Here is a 24,038-nt window from a genome sequence, read left to right as displayed (position 1 = left end):
TATTGGAGGAGGCGCTAGAAGCATGCCTTGCGCACACGCATGTTACTTGAAAAGAACACGGTCATTCTAAAAAGTATCGATACTAATAAAATTAGGCATCGTGACATTTTTAATTTCAGGGTATTGCGATACTTTTGTAGTATCGGTGCACCGTGCAACACTAATAAGGGGTAACCTCTCTCTTGGATACGTTCACTCATCTTAATAGCTGGAAATCTGTGACATTGTTGCAATTTCTACAAATCTGAAAAATTGACCAATAGGAATGTTCTGGATCAATTGTTTTGGATTAGGGCTGGGATAAACGATTATTTTAAACTATTAATCTAGCGATTATTTTTTCGATGCATTGATTAATGTAATGAATTATTTTTTCAGTCCGATTCGATTTCGATTCGATTATCGATTATCTCCTATTAATTGACTAATAGCAATTTATACATGTTGATTTATATATCTGAATGAAAAAAAACATGAATTTCTTAACATTGCAATTTATGTTTATTGCTCTTAAAATTCCAAAATAAAAGACTATACAAGTGCAAAGTAATGCATTCTTAGTCAGAGGTAGCATTTAAAAGTTCAGTAGTGTATAGGTCTAATTGAGTGCCTGTCACTTAAAGACGTTCGTTCCCTTGCAATTGTAACACTAACACAGTTCAAAGGCTGCTGATGTATGGATGCAATTCATAACGTAGTTAGTTCAAATAACAGTTTGTACTTCTCCTTGGGACAAGCACTTTTGAGTCTTAGAAAACACTTTTCCATTTACATCGGGATTTTGCAAACATTCAGTGTCAGAGTCAATAAAATGAGCCCTGAGTAACGAAATTGACAAACAGCTGTAAGTAAGCATGCTAAACTCAACATCCAAACAGTATTCTAACGTTAGCTTTGAGATACTGCTTGATTGAACTTAACTAAGTTTAGTCTCCTCAATGAACTATGTTGTGATAAGACCTTAGCAGAATTAACTGGGATTAAGCGGATTTAATAGCAATTTAGCCAGCCGTGTTCTATGCAATGCTTCTATGTCGCAACAACAATCCTTCAACAATTGTGAATATTTTGTGTTAAATGCACAAGCAGAGGAGGGGCAGCGGGCTCGTTACGAGAGAGAGCGGGCGAGGCAGGGAAAGGCTGCATGCGTAAAAAGTGCAGCTCAATGAAAGGATTTTCATTCGGTTTTGATTTCGTGCCGCCCCACCACAGATTAGTCAACGTATGGGAAACACTGAAGGTGTAAAATTCAAAATATTTGGCTGCACGCGTTTTGGGTCTGACAAATCGACGCGCATATTTTGCGTCGACGTGTTGTCCCAGCCCTATTTTGGATGATTACTGTCTGCCATCAAAGGTGTATTACGACTTAGTGGTTTGCGAAAAATTTTAGTCTCTTGTATTGTCTTTCCCCTTGGATAGTGTTAAGTCTAGAAAGTGAATCGAGGATTCATGCTGTTCCATAGTAAATGACAGATAGTTAGTTGTTGAATTTATATATTTTAGAAAGTCACATAGATCCCTTTGGTCACCTCGCCATATGACTATTATATTGTCTATAAATCTTTTCCATAGGACAATTTTAAAAAAGGAATTTATTTTAAAGTGGATTATGAATACAATTCTCTTCCCTGAAGCATATACATATTTTAAAAAGTTCATAGTAAGGATAATTTGGGACAATGTCAAAAGAAATTCATTGGGAGGCAGGGTCCCAGGACTGTGTTTCTCTAAGTAGTGGCTGAGCGCATCAATTTTGTGAGGTATACACGTTAGGGCTGTGACTATATGCGATTGCATTTGGGCACAATCCAAATAAAACATTAACAATTGTGAAAGCAAGGACGCATAGACGACTAGGTACTATTAAATCCGCTTAGCATCATTAGCATGCTGCACATATTTGTTTAAAACCATTGCATTCAAGTTGACAGATCATCTCAATACCAATGTTTCCCAAAAGGTCCTGTCCCAAGGAGAACAAGTATTACCTTGAAACTTAAACACGCATGGGGAAACTGAACAGTCCAATCAGTAGACTATGATAAGCTAGCCAATTATGCTACTTTGTTTACAATATTTCCAGGCTTCAACCAGACAGCTGAATTACAGAGGTAGGCTAGAGTTGTAATAGAAATAGTAGGCCTAGGCTATAGCCCCCAAAAAAAAAAAAAAAAAAAAAAAAAAAAAAAAAAAAAAAAAAAAAAAAAAATCAAGGTTTGTATCGAACCGTGGGTCGTGAGATTGGTGTATCGTTACAGCCCTAATACACGTGTATAGACTTTGGACATCAAAGGTTACAAAAATATCAGTAGGTTCACACTTATATTCTTTAACATTTTTCAATACATCTACAGTATCCTGGACAAGGCTAGAGACAAACTTCCTAATAAAGAAATCAACAAACTGATAGGGGTTCAAACTTCCAATACATGCAACAATAGGACGAAGGGAAGGAATGGTTGTGGATTTATGTATTTTGGGCACACCATAAAACACAGGACATAAAGGATGTGCAACAACCAAGAACTCTATCTTTTTTCGTGTTATCCAATCGTTATTGTAGGCAAGATTGACATAAACTTATTCATGAATTTCACTATGGAACTTATCAGTGGGATTGGATTTCAGAGGTGTGTAGCACTCCTTCACAGATAGTTGACTTAATATACTCAGGTTATATTGCTCAAAACCCATGACCATAACTGCACCCCCTTGCTGGGCAAATTATTATGTCTTTCCTGGATTCCAGATTTTTAAAGGGATATTCCACCATTTGGGGAATAGCACTACTTCCCCTTGAGTTAAACCATTGATCAGTTCATCCAGCCGTTCTCTGTGCCTGGCGATACCACTTTTAGCTCCAGCCTAGCATAGATCATTGAATCTGATTGGACCATTAGCTCGTTTAAAAGTGACTAAGATTTCCGGTAATTTTCCTATCCTTCCTATCCTATCCCTAACTTGTCTCCTCTCAAGTTAGAAAGTGTAATAAGACCAACAGGGAATGAAACGTGATGATTTTCTTGGCTGATTTGACATGGAACTATACTCTCATGCCAGCGTAATAATCAAGGAACACCACAATGATATCATGCAGCACCTCAAAATAATCCCTGTAGGCTAACTTCAAGCAAGGTTGAGCTGCAGCAGACAAATTGGTTAGTGACTGGATTATTACGCCTGATTCGTTCCTGAATTGACAGGGCCGGTCGGGTTACTGCAAACAAAAATATTTTTAAGGATGGCCTGAATATGAAAGTCAGAAATGTGACAAAATTAACTGTCGACAATTATTTGTAGCTTTTGTGATTAGATTAATTCAGTTGGTTCATATTGCGATAATTGTGCTGCCCTAATCTCAACGATGGTGATGGTGAACCCCTGGCACTGGATTGGTCTAGTACTGTAGTAGATTTCCAGCCATGAACTTAATTTGACTTTGACTTTTAAATAGATTATAATTAATACTACCATGGGTCTGAGCTCGTCACCGCCATCACCCCCCAAAAAAATAAAAATAAAAATATTTTAAATAAAATTCGGATGGGGATGGGGTAGGGCTTGTATCGGTTGCCGTCCGACCGGGGTGGGGGGTTATGGTGTCGGTCCAACCGGTGGGGGTGGGGGGGTGTGGGTGCTGGCGTCTTGTTTGTGCGATACACTACAGACTGTGTACATTTAACAATTATTTATTAAACACTACATATTAAATAAATAACAGTTAACAAAGTTATAACACCAAACTTGGATGCTAAGCCTGTATTCTTTTGGCAATTAACCCCGACTGATCCATTTAGTTTTAGGCTTATAAGTTATACACTCACTGGAACAGTGTCACCACCACATGTTTATTCTTGCTCTACATTGTTAGTATCTAGTTGTTTTGTAGGAATAATACACTGATTTATCCGTTTTCTTTCACAGTAGCGTAGCCAGAAATGTTCAAATGGGTGAGCACAGAAAAAACGGGTGGGCAAAGCAAATTTGATTGAACATAAGACAGGCCTAAATTAGATACACCATACAATCATTAATCATAGGCATGTTATATTTACGACATAAAACAGGAATTTATTGAACGCATTTGGTCACAGCTGACAAATTACGCAGAAACATTTTCAACTGGAGCAAAACAATGCATGAATGTAGCTTCTGCGCGTCATATGAAACACAATTGAGACAATAGATTGACCATATTGGACAACTGCAAAGCCTTATCATAGGCATGTTGCATTCATGACATGAAAAGTGGAACTTCTAGAACGAAAATGACAAATTACGCAAACATTTTAAACTTGCGCCGAACGGATGAACCCAGCATCGTTGCGTCGCATAAATTAAAACAGAAATTGAAGCAAAAACTTGATCATTGGACAATCCTACCACAAAACCTTTCCATAGGCCTGCAACGTTTATGACATAAAAAGTGGAATATGAACGCATTTCATCACACCTGACAATTAAACAGAGCTGTGGCTCTTCGCGATTTGACTGATTCTTGAGAGCGAGGAGCGAGATATTTGCACCACTCAGCTCCGCTCACTAGCTCTGATTCGGAGGCATATCACATATGTAAAGATTAGAAAATCTGATTATTTTTCGATTCATGACACATTTCTTCTAATTTTTTTAATGCGTTCTGCGGAGAAGGGAGATTGGCGTTGGTCACGGTTTGGAATGAAAGGGAGAAAACAGGACAGAGTAACACGTTTTTTTTTTTTGACGACGACGTAGTTAAGGCGGTAGGCTTGTTTTGCCAAGGCGGCCGCCTTGACTGCAAAGTGCTGCGGGAAACCCTGTTCATGTAGGCTACCCGCCTGCAGAGGTCTGACTGCATAACGTGATTATTTCTGAGGTTCTTTTCAACCATGACATACACAATTTCGGGTTGAAAATGTAGCAGAATCTCAGAATTAATTTTATAGGCTGTGATGGCGGCACAAGATGGCTGAGAAATCTCCCTCTCCTTGAGCTCATGTCCAATTTAAGTGGTGTAGGCTAACAGTAATGCATTATGTTTATGTCCTTGAAAACATCTGACGAGGAAAAAAGTGGAGGAAAAATGTTTTAAGAGACTTTAAGAGCTACTTAAAAAAGAAAAACATTAAGCGTGGAGCCCTGCACTCTCCTCACTCCCTGTGTCTCTTCTCTGGAAATGGGGGCATTAAGGTGAGATTGGTGATTGTTGTGGACTCCTCCATTAAATCAAACACACTGCTTACATTGATGTACAAAGATGATGGAGAATGCCTTAAAATTGTCATTTAGAAGCTTGTTATGCTATTACCTTGAGCATCACAAACGATTGCAATTGATTATGATTCTGTTCTTTTGGTAGGTAATCAAGTTATTATTTTGGTAAAATGTTTTCTAGGTTTATCCCCATGTTCCTAATTGTTTTGTCCGACAAGTTTAGTTTCCTCATCTTGTGATAAAAGGCTCTCTATGGTTGATCTGACTGCAGATATCTCTCACTCTCATGATAGAGCATGGGAATCAAGCTACGATTATTTCCTGTGTTTAAGAAACAAAACCATATTAATACTAATTAACTGCTCCTATGTATTAACCTCATAGCTGAAGAAATTTTGCAAAATCAATGTATAAACCATGGCTAATAGTTGGGAAATTACGGTAGGCTCTTTTTAGGTCGAAGCTCAGCTAATGGCTAAAAGTTATCTTTCTTTGTTGTTGTGTCTTAGGAAGATGACTTCCAAGGGTTTGAAACTGAGAATGGAAGCCCACTACAATCAGGACATAGGCCTAGCCTATTAAGAAGTAAGTAATCTTTATCTGTTAAACTTGGCGAACATGATTAGTCATTGTTGTCATTTTCTTAGTGCAGTCCTTGTGAAGCTTTAACAGTTTGGTAGAAATGCGTTGCATTTGGACTGAATTAGAGTTTTCACTAACAGAAGGAATGAGCACTGCTGCAACTACAGAATGTGTTAGTGGAGTCATAAACATGGCGGACTAATGGTTCAGCTTTGATTACAGTGCACACTTCCTATGTAATGTCAGATCATTATGACCGCTGCGCAGCGAAGTGGCGGTCATAGGTTTAGTCAGTTTTTTTTTTCTTCCGGATTTTTTTTTGTTTCTTCATTACCACCACCCAGTTACCAATGAAAAAGCAAAAATGAGGTGTTGTAATCACAGGTATCTCTGGCTGACATGATCAAAACTGCACAAAATTCAAGGCGTAGGATCATTATGACACCCTCTGAATGCATGCCAAGTTTTGTGGAATTCTGTTCATGGGGGCCACACAATAAATTAATTTATGTGTACATTTAGTGACTGTACACTACTCATGCACACACACAAACTCACGAACACAAGCAAACACACACATAAAGATACATGCACACACATGCAGGCACACAAGCACAGACAGACACTAGGGATGCACGATATTGAATTTTAGCCGATATCCGATATACAGCATTTGCATATTCAGAAAAGAACTTCTTCGGTTTCACATCACATATGCTGCAAATAGGGAAACGAAATGCAAGATGTAAAAGACGACAACGGATATTTTTTTACATACACATAAATTCAACCCTGTATCCTTTTAGAAATAGACATTCACTCATGAAAAATAATATTTCAATTATTTCAAATATGGCACATTTATTAAGCAATATTTTCACATAAACATGTAAATGTCATTGCCTACAAGACAGTTCCCCATGAACTGTATTGTTGACAATATGACACATTGTCTCAAATGAACAGAAATGCAGCTGTAACCCTGTAAACTTAAAATGTCAGTAGAGTAAAATGAATGAGACCTTCATTCTGGACTCCAGAAACTGATTGCCATTGTAAACAAAAGCTTGGCAATGCGTCACGGTTTTAGCTGGTGCTGTTTTTCTGGCTTAGTTTTCAGGATGATGGCTCTTAACTCTTTTCCCCATGGAACGCCTTATAGAACTACCCTTTTAGAACATTCCAAGGCTACCCATGGAGTATTATTGAATAAAACAATTAAAACTCGCCAGGTGATTACAAATGAATGATACACTCCATCAACTTACCTGAAACATAGTCATGTTATATATTTTTAAAAACCTGAGGTTCTGAGCTATCTATTATGACAATGTCCATTTGTTTTAAATAATATATAGGCAAGTCCTCACCATTGGAACATTTAAAATTCTCTTAACTAGTGTTTATTTTTTAAAATAAAACATACTCTCCGTTTGATATATACATGTTATGAACTTTGTACACACATAAAAAATATTCCAATATGTTGGCCAAGTTATTGAGACAATGAAAATATCACCAGGTATGGTATAGAACAGTTTTAGTCTATTTTAACTTTTAATTAATTGGGGGGAGTGGCATTCTAAACTCGCCAGATGATAAACTTGATGTTACACTCCATGGACCTTAGAGAAACCCAGTCATGTTATATATCTTTGGAAACCTGAAATTATGGACTATCTGAAAAGAATTATGTAAGTATGTAATGGTAAGTATGGTATTGAGACCCTGTACCTGTACACATGGAAATTGCAGCGAGGGTCTTCTCATGATCAGGTAAGTAATGGGAAATATGGCAATGAACTATTTCACACCTGTTTTACCAATCTTGTAGTCTGTTGTAGTCAAGATTCCCCAAGTGGTAAGTAATGATAAGTGTGGTACAAAACAGTTTCAAGCCTATTTGACCTGTTTTGTGTTGTAGTTTCAGTCTATCAGTTATCAATCTTATACGAAATAAAACCAGATTTGACAGTGTTTGGTTGTTTCAATTAATATCTGTTTTTACTGAAACAAAATCAGATAATATGATAAACAGATATCATAAATAGATAAAGATAAATATGTATCATGAACAACACATTTACCACCTCATTAGGTGTGGCAATAATATAAAAACAGATATAATATCAATAGATAAAGATAAATATATCATGAACAACACCTTTACCACATTAGGTCATTAGGCGTAACAATAATATAAAAACAGATATAATATAAATATATAAAGCTAAGTATATATCACATGAACAACACCTTTACCACCTCATTAGATGTGGCAATAATATAAAAACAGATATAATAGAAATAGATAAAGATATCAGATGAACACCTTTACCACCTCATTAGGCATAACAATAATATAAAAACAGATATAATATGAATAGATAAAGACAGACAACAAGTTTACCAACTAATTGGGCATAACAATAATATAAACATATATTATATAGATACATACATACTATATACATACATATCAGATGAACAACACCTTTAGTTCATTCCTCAGGTTGGTGCACCTGGAGGAAACAGTCCCTGCACATGTGTGTGTTGCATGTGGCACAACCAAACACAGTCTCATGCCGACGCTCAAGTCTATAACAATTTTTACACCTACGGTGCTTGCCGGGAAGTCGCTCGAAGGTGTGAGCCGTCTTGTGCCTTTTTGGATCAATTTCAACCCCCCTTTCTCTGATGGTAGATCGCTTCCTACTGGTGAAGCCATTGATCAAACCCTTACCAAGCTCCAAGATGATATCTTTCTGGGTGTATCACGTCTTTCTCCCCACTCGTCTTGTAGAGGCCATCCTGTACAAAATCCACGCATTCACTCGGCAGACGTCCACCACAAACCATAAGATATACTTCCAGCACTTCTTACTAGGACGAGAGGCAGCATATTTTTTTCTTAGCTGATCGTGCACATCCACGCCATTCATGTGCTGATTGTATCGAGTGATAGCTTGTGGTTGTGGCACGACTAGCTTTTCCGTCTCAGCCTGCCGATGACAGGTCACCATCTGACCAGGATGTGGGAGACGGGTGTGAGCGACGACAACTACATTGTTGTCATTCCATGCTGTGACAGTGATGCCGGCCTTCTGGAAAAAAAATACTGTCAATTCGTTTCGAAATAAACGCAGTGATTGAGGCCAATCAAATCCCTGGTCATATCACGCACGACCCTGTATCCCAAACCATGGATCCGTTGAAGAGGTGTCTGGTCCCGTTTTCCTGAATAAAGCTTGAAGTCTGACATGTAAGATGTGTTGCCGTCACACCGGGCCCAGAACTTGATTCCAAACTTTTCTGGTTTGTTAGGCATGTACATTACAAGCGCTGTTCTGCCTTTGAACCCTTTCATAGCCTCGTCAATAGAAATGTCACGGCCGTGTTGATAAAACAACTTGCAATTTTGACGTGCCATCTCAAACACCGGCACAACTTTAGCTATCGGATGATAGCTAGCATCAGCTCTCTTCACTCGCACGGCAGCATTATTACATTTTAAGTACTGGCACAACTTTTCGTACCTGTTCAGTCATGGCACGTTGAAACCCGCTGACACCCAGGAATGGATCCGTGGACCAGTAATCACTGTATTCATATTTCGGATAAACACCCATCAGGATATTTAATCCAAAAAAAGCTCTCATCTCAGCGCCGTCAGTCAGAAACCAGAGGCTATCAACTCGCGAGTGTTCTTGAGCACAGCGCTTTGCGTACAAGTTCGTTTCAGTAGCAATCTTCTGAAACATTGTCTCGACGAAAGAAAGAAAAAAATAATCCAAGGGTGTAGCGTTTCCTACATTGAATGTCCTTGGCAACTTCGGTCCCGAATCCATAGTAAATGGATTGATTGTTTGGTCCCTTATAAAACGACTCCAGGCTACATCTCCCGTTTCTCTCATCTCGTCAGTGACATTTTCGTGACCATCACTTTCGTTGTCACTTTCCTCCGAGGGTATAAAATCATCTTCAAACCCAGAAAAATCAGACCCATCAGACTCGTTATCAAGAAAATTCTCAATATAAAAGGCTGCATCTTCCGGATTCCTGAACACGCCGCCATCGTCAAAATGTCAACATTCGCGGGTTACTCTGACAGCTGACGCGCTCGTCTTTTTTCCCCTCAGCGGCTAGAACTTAAATCGTCAAACTTCGGAAAACCCCGCGAATATGTATCCCTCACTCCTATTGGTTAGCCTGGTGTTGCTAGGTTTCGGCTCTGCCGATCAGATTATTTGTTACAAAGGCAAACACGGTACTTGCTCTAGTCATCGTCAAAACACGTCTTTATTGATACAACAGACTCGTCAAAACTCATCATAAAGGATTTGTGGGGGGTAGTTATATGACGTCTTTATGGGGGAAAGAGTTAAAGATGTGTAATGAAAAAAGATGTGTAATGAAATTGGTAACGTTGAAAGAGTGTCGTTTTACCCCTCCTCACATCACTGGTACTTTACAAGCACTGCAAATAGCAATTTTGTTATCAGTTTCTGGAATTTTTAAATACTGCCACACAACCGACATGTTGAAATGTTGTTGGCGCTTATAGCAAGGTAAACATTTGCTTCGCGTGCGCATAATAAACAGGTCACCCTATCGGCCAAGCACATCGGCAGAAATGTTCGTATCTGCAGATGCCGATAATTAAGTTATGAAGCAGTATCCCTAACACACGCACACACTGTACGCACACACTCATACACGCACACATGCGCGCGCCACACACACACACATTACCACATACGCATAAACACACACACACATAAAGACACACGCACACACTGTACGCACACACTCATACACGCACACATGCGTGCGCCACACACATTACCACATACGCATAAACACACGCACACATGCGCGCGCCACACACACACACATTACCACATGCGCGCGCCACACACACACACATTACCACATGCGCGCGCCACACACACACACATTACCACATACGCATAAACACACACACACATAAAGACACACGCACACACTGTACGCACACACTCATACACGCACACATGCGCGCGCCACACACACACATTACCACATACGCATAAACACACACACACATAAAGACACACGCACACACATACACACACACAGTTGACATGCAGGCATGCGCACGCACACACGCACATGTACACACACAGGTATGCAAGCAATGACTCACAGAGGCACGCACACAAGCACGAACATGCACACACATGCACACACACACATATAAACACAAACATGTACATGCACGCATTTACAAACACACACACACACACACACATAAAAACACACACAAGCAAGCACACATACACACACACACCCCGCATTACCCTCCCCTATTAACCTGTATAGAGAATGTTAACAACATAGCACTTGTCAACCATCAATCCAAATGTCAGATTTTGCTTATACAGTGATCCATCACCTTGCACAGGAAAAATAGTTTTTTATGTTCAGAATCAGATTTTTGAAGATGTTGCATTAGCAAGACCATTCCCTTTCGCTCACAAGTTTATGTGGTAATATATCTGTTTTGTCACAGTTCTGCACTAGCTATAGGCCTACTGATAAATTAATATTTTTTACACTAAAATGTATAATTAACAGCAAAACTAAGTAAACACACATAGAAAATATTTCAGTTATTGGCCAAATTGTAATTTTAAACATTGGTATTGGCCCCAAATAGTACATAGCTGTACAATGTGCTGTAGTGTACATTTTATGCCAGGTCTCCAGTTTTTCAGTAACCGGGGAGATGAATACTTTTCTTCTGAATACCTATATTGTCTAGGCCTATTTCTTGTTACAGTACTTGGTTGTTGAAATATTTTATTCACACAATGTGTCTCTTTACAGAAAATGTTACAACAAAGGCTTCAAAAAAGGGGTTTAAGAAACCCACACATGTGATCTGTCGTCGATCCAATCCTTCAAATGACACATTAATGGAAGAGGGTTCTAACACAGAAGATGGTTCTAAAAAAACACGGAAGAGGGCTTCTCCAAAACAGACAATGCCATCTCCAAGGATCACCATTAAGTTTCCATCTGAAGCAGCAAGGAAAAAGGAAGGTATTGGTCCTCCAAAAGCAGAGCAGAAAACGAAAGGACTAAAATTCCCATCAAAAGCAAAGAAAATACAAGGTGCCCAAATATCCCATGTCCATGTGAAATTAAAGAAAAGTAAAGAAGTTGCTGGAGAAGCACCTGTCTGTGTGGAAGAGACTTTAATAACCAAGCGCCGTGGCCGCTCTGCGAACAAAACTGTAGATTCCAGTGTTCCTGAGAAGTCTGTAGTTCAACATCTTGACCAAAAATCAGGTGTCAAGTCTCGAAAAGTTGCATGCAAGTTGGATTCTGCACAGAAAGTTGAAAATGTGACATTAAGTGCAGAGAATGTCAATTTGAAACAAAAGGAAAGAAAACTTGAAGACAGCACCAGGACATGCCACAGAACCAGTACTCTGCAGCCAAATGATGTTGGGAGATCAATGAAAAAGCAAGATCAGGGTATAAAAGGCTCTGCAGAATCTGTTTTTGAGTCCTCAGCTTTGGATGACTTGAGTGTCCAAAAAGTGTCATTGTCCAAAAAGAAAAAGAATAAACGAAAAAAGAAGTACCGCAAAGATTCTGAAAATAATACTATAACCCCTATTGCTGAAAATGCACATTCATCTGTTGATTCAGAAATGGAACGTTTTAAAAATGGCATAGACATGGGAATCCCTGGGTTAAAGTTGACAAGGGTCAGAAATACCAAATCCACATCAAGAAAAAAGCGTAATAAGTTTGTATGGACTCTGACATTGGTCCAAGGCAAAAGTAGGGCCAATCAGATGCAAGAGGTGGAAAATTCAAGTACAGGCAATTCTGGTATAGATTCTCTTCAGATGCATACTTCCCCTCCAAATGAATCACTTCTTCCTCTTAGTGAACATCCACCAGGTGAAGAGACTACAATTGAAAAGTCTTCTGTCAAATGCAAAGATCAAGATGAGTCATCTAGACAAAGTGAAGAGGTAAACAACTTGTCTCATGAGCTGGAAACTCAAGGGACGACTTCACCAGCCACAATGGAAGCCACTGAGGAAGAGAATGAAGAGTTGCATTCTAAAGAGGTCGTCCCACCCCTTCAGATTAAGGTTGTTTCCACACCAGGAAAATGTAACAGTTTAAAACAGTCTTTTTTAATTCATCAAGTCTCTCAGCCTCAGAGGGAGGAAGAATCATCTACTAAAGATTTTTCAGAAACAACAAAGATGACTGAAAGCTGTTCTCCAATTCCACCAAGTAAACAGAGCTCAGCTCTCAGCACCATGCGAAAGAAACGCTCAAGGCATAAACCATGGACAACCTACAAACGTAAGCCCAAAAAAAGCTCTGAGGAGCAAACTAGAACTCTTTTTCCTGTGGAATCCATTTGTGATCCATCAACATCAACAGTCCTGGAACAGAAAAATAGCCAGGGTGGATTTTCAGGGGTAAAATCAGGGCCAGGTGAAAATAAGCCCCAGGTCACTGATATAGCAGATACTCAGAATGCAGAGCTGTCAGAGCCTCTTTTGCTGGAGTCAGTCCCATGCAAATCATCTACTTTCCCAGATGTCCAAACAGAAATAAAAAAAGAAAGTGAAAAGCAATCCCTAAAAGATAAAGAGGTGTTGGTGTTTGAGCCTTCAAGCAATGAAGATCCAGAAAAAGAAACCCATACAAAGTTGCCACTCAGACATGGCAAGAGAAGACGCAGGGTTTTGATTGGACGAAGGATGAAACTGCAAAAGCCAAAAGTGATGCAAGGGAAATTGACAAAGAATAATGATGGCTGTTCCACAGCATCCTCGTCCACCCCCGTCAGTAAATTAATTGGTGTGCTCAAGACCAAATATCGGAAAAGACGGTACAAAGCCAGCATGGATGCTACATCTAAACAAAGGGACAAGGTCTTTAGTGGAGAGGGTGGGGGTGGTGCTGTTGATGAAGCTGTTTCTGATTCTATAGCAAGTCCGCTTGGAAAATCAAAGTGTCTCAAAAATATAAAGCATTTCATCATGCCAGTTGTTAGTGCTCGATCCTCTCGAGTGATTAAGACTCCGAAGAGGTTTATGGATGATGCTGGTATGTCTGTTCTTCCACGTAGAAACTCCCCAAAGAAAGGACACCAATGTAATGTGCAGTCAAAGATGCAGAAGAGAAACTATGATTTATCTGGCACAGAAGCCAAGTCTGTATTTCAAGTGAAGGAGGAGGAAGAGGACGAGTTCACAGAATCTCAGTTAAATGTTGATGTCTCAGCTACCCCAGTGAGTCAAAAGGATTTGGATACATGCAGTAGTAGAATGAATCCACAGAATGCATCTCAGAAGATTGTTGGAAAAAGAAGATCTCTTTTGAGAGACCCAAGTTTTAAATGGCATGCGCTTGGAGAAGAAGTGTATACATTAGACAAAAACCTTGAATATGATTATGAAAGTTTTCTTGGTACCAAAGAGTTCCAAACTCTGATCAACTCTGACCCATCCACTTTACCACTCTCCATCCAGGAGAAGAAAACATCTAAAAAGTTCAACAAGAAAATGTCAAACCTGAAGAAATCCAAGAGGCTGAAGAAACTAAATCAGGGACAAACATGCAGTAAGAGGAAAAAGATTACACACAATATGATTGGAAATACTCAACCATTACCCTGTGATGTAGACAAAATCAAACAAGAGGAATGTGCAAGTGGATGCACTCCAGATCGCTCCCCTTCCAAGAGTGATAAATCAAAGTTGAAGATAGAAGACCTTGATACTCCGGGAGTTGTACGAAAGGTCTCAGTTAGTGTGCGTGCTCTCAGCTCCAAGCTCTTGGCGATGCAGTACGGTGCACATGAAGAGGTTTTTGAGATGAATTCCCTTCCAGAAAACATACTGGGTCAGTAAATTGTTCCTGTTTCAATCATTTTTGTGACTGCTCTCGTGCATTACGCATTGCTAAATATTTTATATTTCTGTAAATTGAAGTTAGCAATCTTTTACATTGATAGAAAAAAAGGTGTCGCTTACAGCAGTGTTAAGTGCATTAGTTCAAGCATGGGTTCAAACAAGATGTTGATTATTGAATGACTTGCCCGTTTACACAACACCAGTGGAAGGGTGGGCAACTGAAATTATGTTATGTTGATATTTCAGATTCAGATGATAGCCCTGTGGTCTCTGAAATCAGCAAAGTTTCACAGCAGAATGACTTTGAAACGAGGGTGGACAATAAGCTTTTGAATTCCGAAGAGAAGGTTACATCACACCGTGTTCGCCTCACAGGTGCAAACAAAAGGATGTTCAACCTTCTCAAGAAAGCCAAAGTTCAACTCATCAAGATTGATCAGCAGAAACAGCTCAAGTCTGTTGGGGTATGTGGACTTACACAATATATGTGTCTTCACAATTACTCTAGATTTGTCATTTATTAAGTCTTAGTGAATCAGTGGAACTGTGTCAGAAACTGGTATTATTAACTGGAAGTATTAACGTTGTAAATCCCTAATGATTTATCATCATGTCATTGTGCCCAGCTTGTTACAGGTTCATTTGCATCACAGGAAGGTGCTCTCGGAGTGACAAAACGACAAAGAGGGAAGCATAAGAAGCTTGCCAAGTTAGAAAATAGAGATTGTACAGTAGAACAGGTACAACTCTCAAACTCAAAATTGACTCAAATTGACTTCACTAGTAATCAGATAAGCTTGTAATACACAACAATTGTAATAAAAACATGTCTCCACAAAATAGGCAGACTTAGTCAGAATTGGAAATTAAGAGAATTATCACACTTCAAAAAAGTTGTCAAGATAAACTTATTGTGTAATGAACAATGCCCAGTCTCTAGTTGTATTTACGCATGAGATAAACTCCTGAAGTTCTCTTCTCATTACCATGTGAACACGATGATTGGAGAGAGTTATTCATCACTAGGAAGGTGTGAAATTAGTCAGTAGTGCTGGGCGGTATGACCAAAAATGTATATCACGGTATTTTTCTAAATTCTTACGGTTTCACGGTATATGACAGTATTTTTTTTCCATGCATAATCAGATGTTCACAGCATTTTCTACAGGTTGATAGATGAATTGCTGCAGTACATTGACTAAGGATGGTCTATTTTACTGTCATGATGTAGAATAACTCCACACTAGTGGTAATGCAGTTTTGCATGACCCCAGAAAATGATGCTGTTTACAAAGAGCCACTCATAATTCTAATGAAGAATCTAATCAGAATGCAAAGACAAGTGCAGTCAAAATACAGAACTTTTACTGTGCAAATTTCACAAACATCGTGTAGCCTATGAAACTAATACAAAAAGTAGTGCAACTTTATACTTTTTTGAAAATTATACAATTTAAAATGAAACCTCTCTGCTAATATGCTTACTCTGTCAAATAGGCCTGTCTTCTGATTAGACTCTGTCAAATCAGAAACATGCCTTATTGTTATTGTGTGGTTTACATGACGTTAGTGGTAGGCTAACGTTAACTTCATGTGGATGTGGATGTCTTGTTAGCCTGCCATGAGCTTCAGTTCGGTTCGCTAGGCAAAACATTAACAAAAAAGTTTGTTTTGGTGCACTGATGACAGTCAGGATTATTTCTAACTAGCCAGCTAGTATTGCTCAGTGCATGTCTATAACATGCTTTACTTGCTACCTGGATAATTTCAGCGAATATTCTTAAGGTGAGATGAATGATAAGCTCATTAAACTTCACTGTGGGTTGCTAACTAACGACATCACCTACTAGCCAGCTAGCTACAGCTGTTCTCAATAGAATTTTCGTGACGGTAAATCCCTTTCAATGCAGTATCCCTTAACGTTTTTCCTTAACTAAAGAAACAATTTAAGGTATTCTGTGTAACACCCTTAAATAAACCTCTTATCTAAGGAGAAATTAAGCCTTAAGGGTCATACTTCAGGGGAAAAACTTCAGGTGTTTTGTGTTTACCCTCATGCGTGGCATCATGCGTGCGTGTGAAAAAAGTCCCGTCTGAAACACTGTCGCGCGGCACAGCGTTCCAAACGTTGTGTAATCATATACACCGGTATATTAAAAATACATATCATAACGAACATATACACCGGTATACGGTGTGAACCGGTATACCGCCCAGCACTTTTAGTCAGCTAAACATTTCAACGAGGCTACCCTTGCCAACCAACACCAAAACACAAGTCCATTAAACTATTATTTTATCAATGTGCAATGCCAATAGAACATTTGTGCAGAGCAGGCAGCTCAATGATCCTTGACCTGAAGTCAGATAAGCATAACTTTGGAATCACTAGTTCAAACGCTGTACTGGGTTGACAGACAGGGCAGTTAAATCGGCAAATATACTTAATTGTGAGGTCAAGGCTATCCGCAGTCTTTAAGAATAGCAGCTTTAGCTCAATTTTGTATAGAGGCTCACTAGACAGAGCTTTCAACACATGCAAGGTCTCAGAGCTACTGAAACCAGTGGCCAGAGTTGGTCTGCTGATTGTGTTGATTTTTTTTTCAACATTGATTTTTTTTTTTTAGATTTGTTAGCAAGAAATAAACACTGTACCATCTGATTATACCATTATCGTATTCAACTGGTGGTTTTTTTTTTCCCTTCATTGTCAGGATGTTCGAAGAGCTGGACCTCGAATTAAGCATGTGTGTCGAGCTGCTGCAGTTGCTCTGGGTCAACCACGTGCCATGATACCTGATGATATCCCACGTCTAAGTGCTTTGCCTCTACATGAACGTTCAGGCATTTCCCCCTCACTCATGGCACAAGGTAAACTGCAGTGAAAAAATGGTTCATTCCTCTTATCGGCTACTTCTAAAAAGTAATGGGTTCTTTGCATACACACACACACACACATAAACATGCACACACACACACAAAGACACACTTGTGCACACCCACACACACACACGGTACACATGCACGCATGCACACACACACACACGTATACATGTACATGCAAACATTTTCTACTAGTTTTAGAAGTAATGTGCAAGTAACTTGAAATGTAAAGTAGAATGACAGAAGTATAGGCCTTTAGGCTTCCCAGGTAGGCTAAATATCACCCCCTATTTTCCCAGTGTCCTTTGGTATGCAACGTAACATCATAGTTAACAACACAACACTCAATGTTCGTTGACATGTCATTGGCGAAATTGAACATTAGGCCTACTAGAGATTAGATTTGGTGATGGCCTTGTAGTCTGACTGGCTCATATTCAGTGAGGTGAAGTTTCATGCAAGAATTGAGGCTGTCATCATTTAAGGGCAATTCCACGCAAAACTGTCATATCCATAATGCCAACTAAGTACAGTTTTGCACGGAATTGCCCTTAAACGTCAGGTGTAGGTTTGTGTTTATATTTTTTGTTTAGATTTCTCACATGCAAGTGGAACCGAACGGGGTTAGCACAGCAATACTAACTCGTTGCAGTATACAATATATAACGGGCAGTTCATTTCGCGTTTTTAGAATCGGTCTCCGGATGAAATCTTTCCCATTTCAGCCCACTTGTGCTCGCTCGCAAGCTTTGCTCGCTGACATTTCCTTTTTGACGTTTTCCTTATCTAGCCTACAGCATACATCAGCAATAACAATTAAAATGTTCTTGTTGACTGAAATGGAGGGAAATCTGTGATTTTGTTTGATATTGACATGGCAGCGAGCCACGAAAGTTACAATATTGTGAAAGCTATGGTTACGGAGTCAAGTGAGGTGGAAAGTTATATTAAATTACTCAGATAGACCTACATATTTGCCACGAAGCCTTGTCATTTAAATTTTTTTGTTCATCTTTTGCCAACCCATTTCGTCCGAGAGCCCCAGCAATGCAACAAAAGAGCCACTGGTGGATCATGAGTCCCAGGTTCCCAACCTATGCCGTAAATCAACATGCTCACCAAATATTCACATTTCTACTCATTAGTAATAAATGCTTTGATAATGGATGCAAAAATTACTTATTGTGCACTTTTGAAGCTCTGATTTACAGCCTCTTGTCTTCTAAAAGCATCCGGCAGTGGCTTTTTCATTTTTTTACATGTCACGGCATACTCTATGCCTGAGGCTTATTGTGTTTAAACTGCGAATTGCCTCCACTTTCGGCAAACTTTGTGTTCCACGCAGTTCTGGGGTAGCGACTGCAACATTCGTAGTTCATGGAGTTCGTCTCCTTACAGTACCTCAACCAGCTGAATTCTCGCAGCCAGTCTTCCCGAAAATGGTTGGTTTGGGCCTTTTTCGCCACACAAACCTCTGACTCTGAATCATCATCCGACTGTGACACTAGACTCTGGCACTAGCACACTAGCCGCAGGTCAGAAGAACGAGTCAATAGTTTGCTTGCTCATTGTTCAGACGCACGTAGCAGGTTGTGATACCTGTCTTCTTCCCACAGACGTTTACACACGCTCAATTATCTCTAGGACCCCCTCCACTAGGGGTGTCACAATTCTCCAAATCCTCGATTCGATTTAATTTTCGATTTTAAAGTCACGATTCGTTTCAATTTTTTAACTTTTGTTTAATATTACTATTAATGCATTCCTTATATGTTACTTACTCTTTTTTTGGCCTTTTCCGTTTCCAACCACGAGGTTGTAATGTAAACAGAACAAACATTAGGCTAAACAGAGACGTGAACATAGTGAAATGAAACGACACAGAATGATAATTTGATTGTTTCAGCACACTCCGAAGAGACCCAAGGTTTGTGACCCAATGTGCATTTTAAGCCTTAAAGTAATTTGTAACTAGATCATCTTTTTACTTGCTAAGTTAGTGTTAATTGACGTGAATGAATGACAAAATACTTCCACACAGTGGTTTCAGAGTAGCAAGAAGGGCTTTGGTAGGTTGATTTTAACTTGCTGCAGCCTAAAATTAGAGGAGTGTTGACGCCGCAGTTCAGCACGTGCATGTGCGTCTTGGCCAAGGGGGCAGGCGAATGTTCAGAGAGCGTAGACACTATGGCGGATCTGAGGCTAAATAGTAGACCAGTTCCACCTAGCCATCCCATTAAACCCCATTCAATTTGGCGCCACTTTGACATCAAATAAATAAAGTTACAGCTGAAGCGTTTTAAGCCTTTATATATAACTTTAGACAGTAGCAGTATATAACAGTAGCACTTTTAGCTCCAGCTCATTGAATCAGATTAGACCGTTAGCATCTGACTCAGAGAACGGCTGGATGAACTGGGGAAAGGTAAAACTCACTTGTTTAACTTGAGGAGAAATGGAAAATGAGTGGAATATCCCTTAAAGTGGTTGGCTGGTGGTATGAGCGTTCATTCAATGCATGCATGTCTACGCGAGAGACACTGAAACCAATCGATAACGTTGGTATAGCAAAGCTCCGCTTCAGCCTGTTGGAAGGCCATATAACGACATTTAATAGAAGTTGAGTCTTGCAACTTCCATAAAAACGAAACAGAGACAGGATAATTCACTGTCTTACATTGAATATTGTATAATATTGTATAGTATTTCTCATGCAAGTGTCATATGCATAGTAAAGCGGTGTTTTGATGTGCATGATGTGCAAGCTTTGACTGCTTCGAAGTGCATGTATAACAAAATAGCATAACAATAATAGTTGACATAATGATAATCATAATTATAATTGTATGTACCCAGATAAATAGATTAGACTAGGACTAGTCCTTAGACTAGGGGTGTGGGTGTGTGTGTATCTTGATGTGCCCTATGATCCCAAAGTCTGCCATGATCAGTTTCAAAAAGGCAAACCGATTATTGGGTCATTCCGTGTGAAATCGGATAGAGATTCACAGGCTCTCTGCACTGATAGTTGCACAAATCAATTGAAATCTACCCTATTTAAAAACTAGGCCTTGTCGGTTACATTGCCATTTTCGTCTATAGGCAAAATATTGTTAATTGTTTTTATATTAAAAAAATGAAACCGTACCTTTATCGTGGGCCAAAAAGCGTGATCCATACCGAAGTGTGGGCACACTGTACTGTTGCATCCCTAGTTGGCAGTGAATGGATTGAAAATCTATGTATGAAATCTTTTTGAAAAAATCTATTTGACTTTGTTATTGCCCAAATTATAAATTCTAATAACAATGTGTTTGATTTGAGGCTGCAACTTCAATTCAGTTGCATTGTTATATTGGTTTCTTTTGTTTATGTTAATGAGCAATTCACACTCTTGGAATATCCCACTGAAATCATCAATGCGTCTTCTACAGTTTGAGAGGACACTGCTGTGTTGTAGAGGAAAACTGATTACGTTAAAGGATTCACAAAATGAAATCCCATGAAATTACTTTTGTAATGGTATTCTGTTATTTTCTTGTATTAAATTTTAGGTGTAGGATCACTTTCGGATCCAGAGAGCCCTGACTTACCTGAACAAAAGCCCCTCAAATTCCGTCGCCCCTCACGGAACTGCTTTGGGTTACGCTCAAGGAGATGTGGCGAGTGCAAGGGTTGTTTGCATACAGAAGATTGTGGGAAGTGCATGAACTGCCTCGATAAACCTAAATTCGGTGGGCCCAACACCAAAAGGCAGTGCTGTGTGTAAGTATTTGGTAGCTATCCCTAATATTGGTGCGGCAGTCTCATTATTTAACATTTGTTTTGAAAGTATGTCTCCTTTCTCATGGAACTACATGTCAGTATAACATAAGGTTTGTAGCTCTCCTCAAAAACACATAAACTATAAATCATTTTCTATGCTTAAAGAATGAAGAGGTGTGACCAGATAGAGGAAAGGAAGGCATTGCGTCTCTCAGGAAAATTACATAAAGGTAAGCCTAATTATAGTCCATGATATATTTAGTCAGTTGCAGATTAACATATTTATACTAAGGGTGTGCACAGATTGTCGAATAATCGGTTAACCACTTGAGATATACTACTGTATTTTCCGGACTATAAGTCGCACCGGAGTATAAGTTGCACCAGTCAAAAAATGTGTCATGAAGAGGAAAAAAACATATATATGAATATATATATATATCTTGCACCTGAGTCGCAGGACCAGCCAAACTATGAAAAAAAGTAAAAAAACGTATAGTTCGGAAAATACGGTATTCGAATTTTAATATCCCTAATTCAGCTATTCTAAAAGTCACAGAATTGTGGCAGTTGTGCTACTATGGTAGCATAGCATAGCATAGAAGTCACGCTATCGTGGTAAAAGTTCTGCTACCATGTTACTGCTGATTAAGTTTGACAGTGGTTCTGAGACAGGCTCCATCTTGCTCCTATTATTTGGCATTGCAGTGACCACATTTACCTCACTACATTTTCCTCAGGATAAAGTTTCTGTCTGTCATTCTGCCTGATGCCTCTCTTTAAACTTGTTGGCTAGGCACATGCAGTTAACTATTAAATATTGGGCTCATATCAATATTGTGACTATATCATTGGCCACTCCTACATAAAACATAACATTGAGATTTTGTTTCTTACCAGTATTACATTTTACAGCAAAACTCTATGCTGTTAATATCACTGGGGATCGATCGTTATGTGGTCAGTTCTAAGAAGGCAGTTTGTGAAGGCAACAGTTTGGTCTTAAGTCTAGATTTAAAACTGGCTACAGTTGGGGCCTTTTTGATTACATCCGAAAGTTGGTTCCAGAGGTGAACCACATAGCAGCTAAAAGCTGCTTCACCATGATTAGTTCTAACAGCAGGTTTTACTAACAGGTTTTTCTGACCTGAGACCTGAGAGGTCAAGGAGGTGTGTGTACTGCTGAAGCATGTCTGATAGGTATTTAGGTCCTGCTCCATTTACTGACTTAAAAACAAGCAGTAATGCTTAAAGTCAATTCTGTGACTTACTGGAAAGCCAATGCAGGGACTTAAGAATTGGAGTAACGTGGTCAGTTTTTATGCTGCTGTTGCCTGCTGCTGTTTTAATGCTGCTTTCATTTACACTAGTGGGATTGGGTTCTTTAGTCTTTCATACTATGGAAATTAAGTGTCTAGCCCATGGTTAAGTTGATTGCTAGGATGAAGGAAGCTGAATAGAATTGTACCAGAAGTCCACGTTATGCTGGGTTTAATTTGGGTCGTCTGTACTTTCTCAGCTGTACCACTTAGTTTTTAATGTTTGCCAGTGTCTTGCCAATTTCAATAACAAAACTATTATTCATAGGCCATTTAAAGCGCAAACGTACGAGTCAGAGTGGTGGCCATTCCAGCACTGAGGAAGGAGAGGGTCTAGAAGGCATGGAGGAAGTTGGCGACAGCCCATCAGTGCGTAAACAGCCCAGACGTTGTGTGAGGCCAAGGTCCTACTGTGACTTGCTTGATTATGACTCTGATCTGGACATCACAATCTCCCAGTCCACTCCACCAGCTAAACGCAAGGGACTTGGCATCCGCAGCACTGGTAAATTTAAATTCCTCTTATTTCCAGTTATATTCCCTCCTATTGTGATAATTTTTGTCTGGTTGAAAATTAGCATTGAAAGCAGATGATCATTGTAACAGATGTTTATGTATTTGTTGAATAGATTAATATCTAATTGTATTTCAATATTTTTTACACAAATGTAAAGTGATAATGGACAGCATCGCTGTTTATATTTTAACTTTTACAAAATAGCCCAAAGCAGGCTACAGTGGTTTCAAATGGTTTACAGCAGACTTGAGTCGACACTAGGTCTACATGCTTGGGCATTATCAATCCATTTGACAAGGGCGGCTTCCACTACAGAGGTGTTTTCATATTCTGTGTTCCTCATTCATTTTTGCCTTCGGTGCAACTTTTGATTATGCTACCCACTTCTTGACAGTTGTGATTTTAGTAGCCATTGAGCCATATTAGCCATTGGCTAATAGACAATGAAAATCCTGTTGATGAATAAAGAAAATAAATTTGCAAGCTTGTTCAATGTAGGTACAAATGACACTCAGAAAATTGCAGCCGAACAAACTGGAGTTGAACATTTATTTGTTACTAGAAATGTAATGCCAGAGGAATTACAATAGTGGATGGAAAGCTGCTGGCTTAATGTTGGTGGGGAGATTCCTGGAAAAAAAAACATTGAACCGCTTAATCTTTGAGTTCATACAAAACCTCTTACCGAAAAACCTTGTGTGTCTGGCGTTCTTGAGATATCACACTCAAGGTGGGTTTGACCCTGACATTTGACTTCATCATTGAGTCCATACAAATATTCACACCAAATTGGAAGCATGTAGCCTACGTCAAGCCGTTCTGAAGTTGTGGCACAAGCAC

At 39.2% G+C, this 24,038-nt stretch overlaps 1 protein-coding gene across 1 annotated transcript in view; it reads left to right on the top strand.

Moving 5' to 3' along the window:
* Positions 1–24,038, top strand: part of kmt2bb (lysine (K)-specific methyltransferase 2Bb) — a 94,989-nt gene that overhangs the window by 5,416 nt on the left and 65,535 nt on the right. The window contains exons 2-9 of the mRNA XM_048261956.1: positions 5,706–5,781; positions 11,647–14,703; positions 14,961–15,178; positions 15,341–15,454; positions 17,429–17,585; positions 21,152–21,362; positions 21,528–21,592; positions 22,950–23,186. Of these exons, the coding sequence (XP_048117913.1) occupies positions 5,706–5,781; positions 11,647–14,703; positions 14,961–15,178; positions 15,341–15,454; positions 17,429–17,585; positions 21,152–21,362; positions 21,528–21,592; positions 22,950–23,186 (4,135 nt within the window). The remainder of the gene's footprint in view (positions 1–5,705; positions 5,782–11,646; positions 14,704–14,960; positions 15,179–15,340; positions 15,455–17,428; positions 17,586–21,151; positions 21,363–21,527; positions 21,593–22,949; positions 23,187–24,038) is intronic.

This window comes from Alosa alosa, chromosome 13 (genome assembly GCF_017589495.1).
Source record: "Alosa alosa isolate M-15738 ecotype Scorff River chromosome 13, AALO_Geno_1.1, whole genome shotgun sequence".
Lineage (NCBI taxonomy): Eukaryota > Metazoa > Chordata > Actinopteri > Clupeiformes > Clupeidae > Alosa > Alosa alosa.
Note: the sequence above shows the minus strand (reverse complement) of the source record. Positions and strands in the feature narration are given on the sequence as shown.